The sequence below is a fragment of the Tamandua tetradactyla genome, chromosome 21, assembly GCF_023851605.1.
Source record: "Tamandua tetradactyla isolate mTamTet1 chromosome 21, mTamTet1.pri, whole genome shotgun sequence".
Lineage (NCBI taxonomy): Eukaryota > Metazoa > Chordata > Mammalia > Pilosa > Myrmecophagidae > Tamandua > Tamandua tetradactyla.
In genome coordinates this window covers 20996603-21009397 of record NC_135347.1, presented here as the reverse complement: position 1 = coordinate 21009397, position 12795 = coordinate 20996603, and the positions used below count along the sequence as shown (strand labels likewise).

General features: G+C 38.1%; 1 protein-coding gene across 1 annotated transcript in view; it reads left to right on the top strand.

Annotated features, from left to right (window-relative positions):
- FER (FER tyrosine kinase) overlaps positions 1-11494 on the top strand; it is a 531690-nt gene extending 520196 nt beyond the window's left edge. Inside the window, exons 19-20 of the mRNA XM_077138656.1 lie at positions 1415-1537; positions 2346-11494. Of these exons, the coding sequence (XP_076994771.1) occupies positions 1415-1537; positions 2346-2488 (266 nt within the window). The 3' untranslated portion in view covers positions 2489-11494. The remainder of the gene's footprint in view (positions 1-1414; positions 1538-2345) is intronic.
- Positions 11495-12795: the final 1301 nt, after the last annotated feature.

The following is a 12795-nucleotide window of genomic DNA, read 5'->3' as shown; positions in this document are numbered from 1 at the left end:
TATTAAAAAATAATCCAGCAAAACCAGTTTCAGAGGTCAAGGTTATAGAGTTAGGTTATAAGCTTTTTTACTTCTGGAGTGCGATTTTTGGCTTTTATATAGCGTGCCTTTCTTGATCTCTGCCAAGATCCTACCATAATATATAAAGATGTTTGACTGTATAACTTGTGCTTTCCTAAAGAGCTTTTAGTTTTAACTTGTAGTTATTGAATGAAAAAGTATTACAATTTTTGGTGCAAACTTGAAGAGTTGATTTGCAGACAAGGAACCTAATCTTCCTATGTGTCAGCATCGTCAATAATTACTGTCTTCTAGGAAGGATGCTAATTCACACAGCTGGAGATGATAATCACTAAGCACTCCAAACTCTGACGTCAGAACAGTTACTATAGCACAGCCATACTGTCATTTTCATTTTACTTGTTTTTCAAGAAAAAGAAAGGAACATCCTACTTGAAACTAACAGCCACTTTGGGAGGAGGGGATTTATATATACTAGGATGGCAAAGTAAAGGCAAGAAGCTACAAGAGGAATAGAAACTGAAATCATCTAAGAAACCATTAACACCCTGCAAATGGAATTTAGTGTTATAATAATATATACTTTCTATGCAAAATTAAAATAAAAACACAAATGTTGAGGAAATCTTGTAAATCTTAGCTCCATGGAAATTGGAAACAATTTCCTTGCCTTTCCTCCTTGGTTTTATATCCATTCCAAAAACATCTTGTGTTGGATTTATCTCTTTAATCCTCTTAAAAGACTATCAAAAAAAAAAAAAAAAAACTACGAGTTTAGCTCATGTGGCTCAGTAAAACAGGTGCACTAAGATATTTCAACAAAACAAGTCACCATGTAATTTAAAGTTGTTTTTACCAGCCATGTTAATTTCTACTCTCTTCAAGACAGATAGAAAAATGTATTTTCTATAAATAAAAATAAGAAAATGAGACCTTTAAACATGTAAGAATATCTACAAGCAATGATAGTTTAAAAAAATGAAGTTCAGAAACTTTCCTTATTGCTATATTTGTTTATAATTTTAGTAGAAAGAAAAATGATGTAAGTAGAAGACAAAATGGCAGGAATCTACTTATCTCCTAGTCACTGAAGTATGCAAATGTATAGCTTTTTATCCAAACCACATATACTATTCAGATACTGTGGAAAAATTAAGGTTGTACATCAGTTGAATATTTATTCCTACTGGAAGGAAAAATGATTTGGAAGCTGGCTTGTTTAAACTAGCAGTTGACAATTGTTTAGAGAATAGAAACAGGTCACTAGTTGAGTTCCTTTGATGCATTTAAAATATGCTACTGTGATGGATTTAGACACGCATAACCAGAAGCAAGTGGTCACCCACTTGTCCACAGTGCCTTACCTGGATACGGTTGTTGTTTTCCCTCCTAGGAAGATACAGTTCTGAGAGTGATGTGTGGAGCTTTGGTATCCTCCTCTGGGAGACCTTCAGCTTAGGGGTCTGTCCATACCCCGGAATGACAAATCAACAGGCACGAGAGCAAGTGGAAAGAGGTGAGCCAAAGACTTGGGTTCGTTGTACTCACATCCAGCCCTCCAGGCACCGTGTTGATGCTGGGTCTCCTGGCCAGCTGTCCCAGGGGGCCTGCAGGTGGAGGCAGAGGTGTGAGATAAAGCTGCCTATGGGCCCCGTAACTGATGTGACTCTTATCCAACTTTAGAGGAGTCCAGCACTTTCAAAATAGGCAGCTACAGGCTTTTCTTCCACCCTCCCCTGCTGGGGATGACCTCTGCAAGTTTGTGCCATTCTGTGTCTTCAAGGACAATGGTTCAGCCCAATATACACCATTAATATTAGAATATATAACAGTATATGAGTTAGCACACATAGTATCGTTGCTAATTGAAATGTAGCTATGAAAATTGAAATACAGCTAGTCTTCAGGAAGAAGTCTGAGAATTCATTAACACTTCTGAAGAAACCCCGTGATGTTCCCAGACCAGAGAGAATGACGAGATAGCACACTAGCATGCACTTGTGTTTAGCTTCCAGCCAAATGGAAGGCCCCCAAGGGCAGGGTTGTAAAATTGGGTATAGAAGGATGCCTTTCTAGCTTCCTTCCTCCCACCACTCACAGACACTGCGCTTCCGGAGGCAAACAGGCACCCAGACATACCCCCTATCAACACGCTGCTGTGGCCCCACCAGACAGCCTTGAGTTGAAAATAAGATTGTTCTCAGACTTAAAAGAATATAACTTATACTTGCTTTATAAGTTTAAAAACTGCATAATGCCCTGTGTGAACATTTATATCTCATCTCCATTGTAAATTCTCTGTTCCTCTTCTCTTGGGTCTTCAGGATACCGAATGTCAGCCCCTCAGCACTGCCCAGAGGATATTTTTAAAATAATGCAGACGTGTTGGGATTATAAACCTGAAAACCGCCCCAAGTTTGGTGAACTTCAGAAAGAGCTTGCTGCCATCAAGAGGAAAGTCACATAGTAATGAAACCGTGCCAAGCCCAGCCTTCAGGACTCTGTCTTTTAGCCAAATAATATTGTTTTCGTTAGCAATGAGTTTATACCACATTACCTGCAACAGTCTTCTAAGGTTATTTTTTTATTTTATTTTTTTAAATATGTGCCAGTTTAAAAAAGGGCAAAAACAAATGCATTCAAGAAATAGTTCTACCAAGGGCTTTATTAATCAATCACAGCCATCCTGCCATTTCAGGCCATTGTAAATAGAAAAACACAGGCTCTAAATGTGAGGTCTTTTTTTCACACATGAGCCTTTTGATGTTCCTCAAAGGTTTTCTACCTGAGGCACAGTTCATGGGCTGCTGTCCTACACCACAGACACCTACTGTTTTGGTGCTAAAACTGCATTGGTTAACACCATGCTTGCAATATACGTTCCAGTCCAAGTTGGCTTCTATTCTGCTGACACAAGATATTTGTAAACATTTTGGTAATTATTTGGGATCCCTAGGATTTTCTTTTCTCTCTTTTTGCTAGATATAAGCTCTGTTTAGGAATCATCGCCTTCCTGCTTTAGTAGTAAGGTTGTTTTTCCCTCCTCCTTTGTCCAGACATCAGAAAATGATGTGTGAAATATCCTCAAAGAGTGTACTCTTAGAGTTGAGGCTTCTAAAGGATATTATAGAGAGATGTGACAGCAGGAAATTTTAACAGAAAGGTGGTCTGGAGAAAAGAGTGGTGATCAAAGTAGAAAAGCAAAAATCAACGTTCTTTCCATAGTTACGCCTTTATAAACACATACACACACACACACACAAACCTTTTTAAACTTATGCTTTAAATTCACCAAAAAGTTTCTAAGAAATGTTTCAGGAGTTCATGGATGGAGCCCTCCTAGTAGCAACCTTTTTTTGTTTGTTTTTTATTTTTGTTTAGAGAAAGTGTAAAGCACAAGTCCACAGACAGGACAAGCAGAAGTAAACTAAGTATCTTCACCTCAAAGGAGCCATCCCCAAATTTAGTCCCCTTCACTTGTACAAGATTCTGAAGCTGTCAGGATTTATTCTAGTTCACTCACACTCATGTGCATACACCCCCATCCCCACTGCCAAGGAGTGAGCCAGGTGTGAATGAAGATGGTTAAGAAGTGAATAGTAATGGGGGGAAATGAAATTGGGAGAAAGACCTGGGGACAGCCATCTTCTGTCCATTTTACGCCTTTGTTTACCCTTATTCCATTACCGAGAAAGCCTTGTCATTCACTGCCAGATGTGTATGCCTAGCTCCAGAGAAAACTAGGATGCTGTTGAGCTGGATCTTAAAGTGCATCTAAGAAACTTACCCCACGTTGGCTATATAGCTGCCACCCAGGATAACATGTGTGTGAGATGGACACACTCAAGGGTCAATGTGGCATGGGAGACTTTTACAAGTGCTCAGGCCCATGTCCCCGTAGAGAGCACCTTCTGGGATACTGGTTTACGTTCGTTGGAGGAGCTTATAGGATAGAAAATTCTTCCTGCCCCCTCTAGCTATTCGCTGCCTATGAATATCAGTACACAGAACTCACACTATCACTTTCAAAAAGTTTAAAGGATGACGCTGAGGAGAATCATCATTTCAATCTCCTTGCAAGTTTTGTACACATTTAATGGCTACTACATTCAGACTAAAATGAAAGAATAAGCTTACCTTCCAAAATATGTTATAGTGTACAAACTATGTTTTAATCAGCATAGTTTTCTATTCTACCAAATGTAGTAAATAAAGGGAACTTTCTTTTCATGGCACATTCCATGGTAAATCAAAGCACAGAATTAAAGTTAAGTGCTGCAGCCTTCGAGCACTTGCTGGCCTTCAAAGAAGAATAAAATGGGCAAATTCTACCACTTTCTCAATATTTCCAATCATCTCTCTCTGTTTATAATATTCTTTGTCTGTCTAAGGAAAGCAACTTCTCATCATTTAGCAAACATACTACTAAACTCTCAGCAAAGAGAGAGAATGGTAATTTGGGCTTTAATTTTGTGAACAAGACCTGAAGCTTAATCCTTGCATTCATGAACCTGACTTTGATATCTTATCATCCAGACTGTTAGAATTTGCAATTTACATCATAACCTGTGCTTAAGTTTAAAAAGCTTTTTAAAACATCCTAATATCTGCAGCATTTAAATTCTACGTTACTTTTTGTCTCAAAGCAGGAAGTGGTATAGTTCAGGGATTAATAACATTGGGAGTCGTTCAGTGTCATATCAGTTGCTTATAATGTTGAATTTAAGATAGGCACATGCATAAAAAAAACTTATGCAAACCATTTTTTTTTAGTTAATTCTGTTGTTTGAGGCATAATTTATCCATTCCTTCTGCCACTGATAATTATTGGAATTATGTATTTTAGGAAGGTAGTTGGTACCCAGAAAGTGCACATAAGAATACTGTTGCTAATTAACTAGTTGATATAGGGAAAGGAAGCTTCAGAGATGCATAAAATACTCTTACAATTGTAACTGAAATTTCAATTGGCCTGGATATAATTAAGTCAAGTCACAAGTCTTTGCATTCTTAATGAATTATCCAAGAGTTACATATATCACTCCTGTATGGTTCCTTTAATAATTCTTTAAATTTATGAGTACTGGGGTTTCAGCACAGGCAGCCTGATTCTGACCTGCATTTATCTACCCTCAATCACCAGCAAGACTGAGAAATATTTTGTAGTTCATTTTTCAAAAAAAGAAATGTTTTAATGACCAGCTAGCATGTACTGCCAACATGTGAAGCCTAAAATTTTGTATTCCGTGTAATCTAAGGTTACTTCCCAAAGCCAGAAGTTCTTCTTCCAGAGAAATAAAGGATTCATAGGTTGTTTAAATTTTTAAAAACAAAGGTTTTATTTCAGCCCATCCTGTCACTAGGTCCCCAATAAAAGGTCTCATGTAATTGTTTCTCTTTTATCTCCCAAATTTAACATGACTGATAAAGTTCCATCCATAATTCACCATTTTTTCAACATACAAAATTATTGAAATACCTTACTGGCAAACCAGTATAACCAAGAGCCCAATTGTGTTAGGTATTGTACAATATACATTTCACACTTGTTTTTCATTTTAGGGTTATTTTTATTCACTTTGAAAAGAAAATCTTTAGTCACTGAAAGAGTCTTAGTTTCCTTTAAACCATAATTATGGCTTTCCTGTCTATGTCTCAGTTTTGCCGTATAGCTTTCTGTAATGTTTGGCTATATCACTAAAATAATGTTTCACAACACTGTTGTTATACTGTGTCAAGAAGAAAATATTTAAATTATATGCCTCATCCTAAAAGACCTCATCGTGAAATAAGCATAAAAATTAGAATGCAACAATACATGTCTGGATCATTTGTCCCTATTATTCAGAGTTCTCAGTCACACCCCTTTAAAATTAGTTCTGTGAGTCCTCAAATGCTCTCAGAGTGTACACTGTTTTATGGCCACATGCCCTTTAAAGTAAGATTAAGTAATATTTCCGTCAAGGACTTGTTTGCCTCAGCCTTCTTTTTACACATTTTCTCTTTATCACACCATTAATGTTGTAGATATCTTTTTTTTTTTCCATGGGCAGGCACCAGGAATCGAACCCAGTTCTCTGGCATAACAGAGACGAATTCTGCCACTGAGCCACTGTTGCACCACCCTGTAGATGTCTTTTTAACAACAGAATTGATTGTCCCTAAGGCAGTATTCTTAGTCATGGAAAGACTGACTTGTATTTAGGAGGTCAGAGGCCTCACATAGAATAGAGCATAATAGAAAATAAAAAGAGCAACAAAGGGGCAGAAAGATGAGAAAATTTATCTTCACGTATTAATTAAATGGAGTTAAATTTTATATATACAAATCAGTTTATAGTTCCAGTATACTATTGAGTTACCATGAAAGTTGATCAAAACAAAGGTGTTACCCCTTTTGTTATTAAGGCCAAGTGATTATATGTGCCAGAATTGTTTTATTAAACATCTTAATTTTATCTGCTTTACTCTGTTTGATAAGTTGTAGAGCCAAGTCTGAATACTGTATCATCTGGGAGCCTCCAGAACTACATAACCATTTCTACAAAAGAAAACACTGATTACAAGTCAGGATTGCAGGTGCCAAGATTACCTTCTTGCAGGAGACATTGATACAGTCTTGGAGTCCCACAAAATTCTCATTTAAAAAATTAATGCTGTAATCCAGAAGGTTTACAAGCTATATATCTTAGCCATAATTAAATTTAAGGAAATATTTAATACCCCTTGTAAACAATCCTACTGCTTTATACTGACTCAAAGATTAAATTTTGAATTGTCAAATACAGGCGTTAAGAATCATTTAGCTATATAATGTGGACTGAGATTCTTGGGTAATAGAATTTACTACAGCAGGATTTTTCTCAGTCACTGAACGGCACAGAAGTAATGAGCACAGGCTTCAGGATATCCGTTAATAATGCACTGACACAAGCAGATACAAAAACAAAGGAGGGAAGAATCAGTTATTTCAAAGCAGGATGATGCAGCCCCAAAGAGAGGGTGGGAAAATGAAAAGTGCATCCAAGACTTGGGCAATGTCACTAAAAAGCCTGAGAACAGTGCCACCAGGCCAGATCCTTCCTTATAGAAAAAATAATAACAAAGAGACAGATCACTGGAGCCCAAAGAAGCAAAGGCTTAGTAAACCAAATACCACCACCATGACCTCCTTGCATTAGCAGTGGTTTTATGTCCAAAGCTCACAGATGATGCCACACTGGGAAGAATTCATTCTCAATATTCTGCCAACTAATGGGTTTTGTCACGTTCAGACATTTTAGAGGAAATACATTGCACTTCCATTAGTAATGTTTCTTAAACTAAGATCCCTAATTCTGCATACTTTTATGCCTCTGATATGCTACACTTAGATCAACCCAATTTCACCTTTTGACTAATGTGAATAATTGGCTACCTGGAGTCACCCTCAGAGTGACCATACCCTGATGAGCTCTACTCTAGAAAAACAGGACTCAGCAGGGAACCAGAAAAATACAATTTAGTGGCAATGTTTGTTTTCATATAGTAACATTTGAGGGGGAAGAATCTTGAAACTATCCTAAGGACAGTCAGCGTGCAACATGGCTAATGTTAGACACAGAGGCAGGGAAAGACATGTAAAAAGGAAGGTTGAGAATGGATGAAGAATAATAACAGGCAACAATGCACAGTGACTCAAAAGCTAACCTTCGCAACAAATAAATACAGTATAAGAAAAAGCTGATCCTCAAAAGGGAGGTAGGTGAAGGAGCTTTCTGCTGTATATTATTAAATATTACATGCCTCTCTAGTCTATATAGCATTTTTTAAAGAACATTAAATTGGATACCAATTTGATTTTCCTTATGCTCCCTATAATCTCAGGAGGCAGCCACTGCTGAATAAGAATCTCCCCTTGCTCTGTTTTTCCGTATGGCTTCAGACTAGATGGTAGTGCAGCCCACTCCAAGCAGCGGGAAGCTGTGTAATGGCACGTATTTATCTGTGGTAGCCAACATTGCAGAAAAATTGCTGTGAAAGTTCCTGGTTTTATATCTTATTACAGAAAAAGTTTTGTATCTATACTTGCTACTTCAAGACAGACTTAGCTTCCCTCCTTGATAGCAAACTTGTAAGAGCCCCCAAACAGCAGTATTTGGGACTAACTATGAAGTGATTGAAGTCTTGAATTCCTAAGCTGTTTTCCCCAAACATTACTATAGAGGCCAGCCAGATGCAGATGTTCTTAAAAAAAAAAAAAAAAAAAAAAGGAATGTTCTGGGTAACAGTAATGACCCCAGTTTACGATGTTTTCTCTCAGCTTTATTCGTTCAGAAAGCATTTATTGAACGTCTGCCATGTCATATACAGGGACCCATGCTGGGTGTTAGCTTTTCTGGCATTTGTTTTTAATTTCAGGTTGGTATTTCCTTTTATAATATTGAGTTTCTTGGGCTTTTGCTTTACCAAAATAGAAGAGCCTTTAATATCAGCTTTTCCTGGCGAGGTTAAAAATCAACCTCAACCAAAAAAGTTTCTCCGCAGGTATTCAGGAAGCTTTGCCGTATTGTGACTTCCCAGGCATGCATTGATATAACAAAGACATCTGAAGGCCCCGTGTGAGGATCCTATGGTAGATACAACTTAGAATACAGAGAAGATCTAATGCTAGTCCTCTGTTTGAAGATTTGCTGGCAGATATGTTAGATGAGCCAATAGAGGCTCTTGGGAGATATTCCTAAAGCAGAAAGGTCACCATGAATAGATACGTCCAAGAAAGCAGCATGTTGACTTAGTCAAGTAAGCTGATTGGATGAGCTCCCCCACTAAAAAAAAAATAAAATAAAATCAACAATAATTACTTTGCCTTTAACCACTGGACATGCTAAAATGACATGTTTAATTCTTCCACTCCATTTCTTCTGTGTCATTTATCTTTTCTTATGTCTTTCATACTCTCATTGTGTCTAAAAGTATTTCAGTTGTACTGGGTTAAAGGGTTTTCCCAATAGCGTCAGAGAAGATGGTAGCAAATTTGAAGCTTTAAGTTCAAAATAAGCCAGTCTGCCCAGATATACAGACCCCAATGCTCCATTTTGAACTGTCACTCAATGAAAACATCAGCTCTAACCTGTAGTTCTCCAAAGCAGTGCTCCTTCTAAAAAGGCACATCTTTCTTCTATTTTCTAAAAACTTGTTCAGTGTAAAAATGAGCACAATCTAAATACTATGCAAAGAAGATTCCAAAATGACATGCAAAGAAGCCTGATTATAAACTGTAATCAAAGCAGACAATAAAAACACCACTTTACCTCTGTGTTGTCAGTTAACACCCTTACACAAAATACAAACAGGCAATTCATCTGTAACAGGTTATCTTACCTAATTTGGAAAGCATAGGACAAATATCAGTGTGAATATCAATGTGCCAGGCAATACAGTGTACATGTAATATATTCATAAAAAGAAATCCCAATTCCTGTGTTATAACAGCAAAAATCTGCATGAGAAAATGAAGTTGAGTATGAGTGCAAACACTCATTAATATGTTCTTGATATAGCTCTTGTCAAATAGTACAGCCTTGGGATCTTTTGAGTTGCCAAAATAATCTTTATAAAGCAAGACACTAGATTTTCCCCAGCAGTGACACAAATTTAAGTGCCCCTGGATAAAAAACCTTAGAGTTGAGAAGGAGTTTCAAATCTGTTACTACTAAGGTCCTAGGTAAAAAAAGACCATCCTAGCCATGTCTTGACCAGCTCACCAGTCCATGCTTTTATTTTCAAACCCAGAAGGGAGAGTGGTAAGAGATGGAAAACCTTATGTAGGAATGTTTTTATATAAATAATTTGACTTGGTAGAAATAAACTTACCTGCCCAGCTGTTAAGAAATGCCAGAACACCGGAAATAAATGCCACATGTACAGGGCAAAGTGCTTGAGCTATGCTTATCATGATTGTGAATCTCTCCTAACCCCCAAGTACAGTGGTTCCTGTAATTTACACTAGACCGTGCTAGAAGGTCCTGCCAGTTTGAATTGCTTTGCTTGAGAAACAGTCAGAAGACCAATTCCAACATAAGTGGATTTATTTGCAGTCACACCTGTAACATACACAGACTATATACATCTTTTTATGGAATTCACTGTTTGGAGTTTTACTCTCAGAGAGAGACTGGTTCCACAAAGTTTACCCAATTTCTCATAACAAATGTATTTTATGACCCACTGACTCTAAGTCTAATACCAGATAGCAATTCTAAGTATCAAATCAAAAGCAAAACTAAAGGGAACTTAATGGGGGAGGTCTCAGTTATTTGAGTCCTAACCAAAGTGGCCAAAGACACGTTTCACTTGACTTATAAGAAACTTTATTTACCTGATTCCATCCTAAGAGAATCAGATTCTCAAGTGGACTTTTTCCTGGTCATTTCTGTTCATCATTCTCTGTCATCAAGCATCAAGGTTTACTAATTGAACCAGCTCCCCTAATCAGACACCTATAGGTTATATGTTTGATTTATGCTTAGATATATGAAATTAGATAGCCTAATTAAGCAAAACGAGTCTAGTGAAAGTTGGCGGTGGGAATTTGGCTTATAACAGGGTTTGTTTGTGGGCATGTTATATATTTGATTTGGCTTCTTCTGGTGAGTATCCTAAAAGATGGCAATCTCTGAAGTCATAGCCATATAACCATTTAGGATTGAGAAAAGCCACGAAAAGATGGGAATAAAATCAAGTTGTCAAAGTCTGAAGAACAGCCCTGACATCTTCAGGAACCCAAGCAGTCAAAAAAGTACAAACGGTACCCTGCCATCCAACAGTCACAGGGAGTGACTGTGGACATGTAATTATCTGGGTAACTTCTCTTTGAGAAGAGCCGAGTTTGGGATGCTGCAGGGTGAGGAAGAGGGACCTTCAGCCCTGTGATACAGCCGTTGCATCTGCAGGCATCACTTGAGCAAAGCACTCCTGTGGTTTACTGATTTTTCTTTTCATGCCAATGTATAGTCAGTTTAATGTCAGGTTAAAGCACCTTTGATCTTTTTGTTGTTTTAAAATAATGTATTTGTGAAGTGGCTAAAAGAAACACTGGAAATAGGGTGCTTCTTCTGAAACGTACAAGTGTAAAACATACAGACAGGGCCTCTGGTGGGTTTATCTGGCTTTGTAAACAAGGCTGAAAATGAATGAGAGCTAAATATATAAAGCAGATGTATGTCTTATATCATTTTTAACTCATCTGTATTTAACACTTATTTATTTGTTAGTTTTTACATTCGGAAGAACTACACTTTGAACTTTGGCTAACATTGTAGGATGTTTTCATTGTTTCCTTTTAAAAAAAAAACCTGATTTCATCCCTTTTGTACACGTAGACCATTTTTGACTAGCCGCCTTTTCTTTTCAAAGGACGAATTGCCACTCAAGGGTCTGCAGAACTTTTTTTACTGTATTCTTTCAATAAATGTAAAATATTTGTAGCAAACAGTGCCTTATCTTGCTTAATCTTCCAATCGTGTTTATATTTCTCTCTCTTCTCCATATAAATATGCTCTAAGTAGAAGAAAAGGATGGAGAGATTTCCATGGTAACCGGTCTCCTAGGGATGGTACAGTGTATAAAAATTATTAGCTTTCAGTTTCCCTGTAATTAAGCTCATGAGTTCCGATGATAATGGGGGTAGGCTGCTTACAGCCCAATCAGTGCTTCCTCTGTTTAGATATCAAAGCTGAAATGTAATTCAAGCCCCATTTCTCCACATATAATGGTTGTTGGCCCAGGTTTTTGTTCTATAACAGTATTGGCTTAGACATCACGAAAGGATTTAGTGGAGAAAGGTGGCAGAAAGGGACTTTCAGAAGAAGCTGAAACTCGCTGCTCCAGAGCAGTTCTGGGTCACATCCCTGTCTGTACCCCATACTGGGCTGAGCTGGTCACAGCCAATATGCTTGACTTCGATTTCCCCTCTGGTCAGCCAATCAGTGATCTTTCTTAAACCGTGTGCTGGTATTTACTCAGGCTTTGGGCAACATTCCAGGTATTGTCTGTTCACATGGTTGACCTGCATTAAGTCAAGCCCTCTCCTCATCCACTGTGCTCAAAGACACGGATCACTGTGCGTGGGACAGCCCACAGCTTCTTCTGAAAGGCGAAACAAACCCACAGACTCTCTCGGACCTTCTTAACTTCGGCACCACTTTAACTGGAGCTGTGTGTTTCTTGGTGAATTCCTTTCACTATAGCTCATGGCCTCCTAGACAAACTGCTTTTACTGAGTGTGATGAATTAGAACCAGGGGCATCCCTCATCAAGGAAGCACTGCTCATCTGACCGAAATTCCATCCCCAAGTATGGATGAACAGCATCCCACAAATCCTCTGGGGTTCTGGTGGTTGTAGGGTCCTAAACTTCATAGTATATTGCCCCTAGAGCTGGTACTTTCTTCGTGGAGGTGGTAGTGACATTACTTGAAAAAAAAAAAAAAGGGCCCACATGGATCTAAGAACTAGTTTATTTTAAAAGTAAAGCTTGCCTCTTCCATTAAACTGAGTCTAAATGCAGTGCTTTCTCAAATCCCCCAAATCTGGCACGTGTGGACTGGTGCCGCATTTGACTTAGGTCAGGTTCTTCTGATTAGAGCAGAGTAAGGCGGAAGGCACTGGATCTCAAAGTATCTTGAGTTGAAAGAAGCCCTGAGCTGGGAGTCAGGAATCCCAGGTTCTTGCCCCGGTTGGATACTGACGCCTAAACTAGAACAAGCCCTATCACTATTTATACCACAGTTTC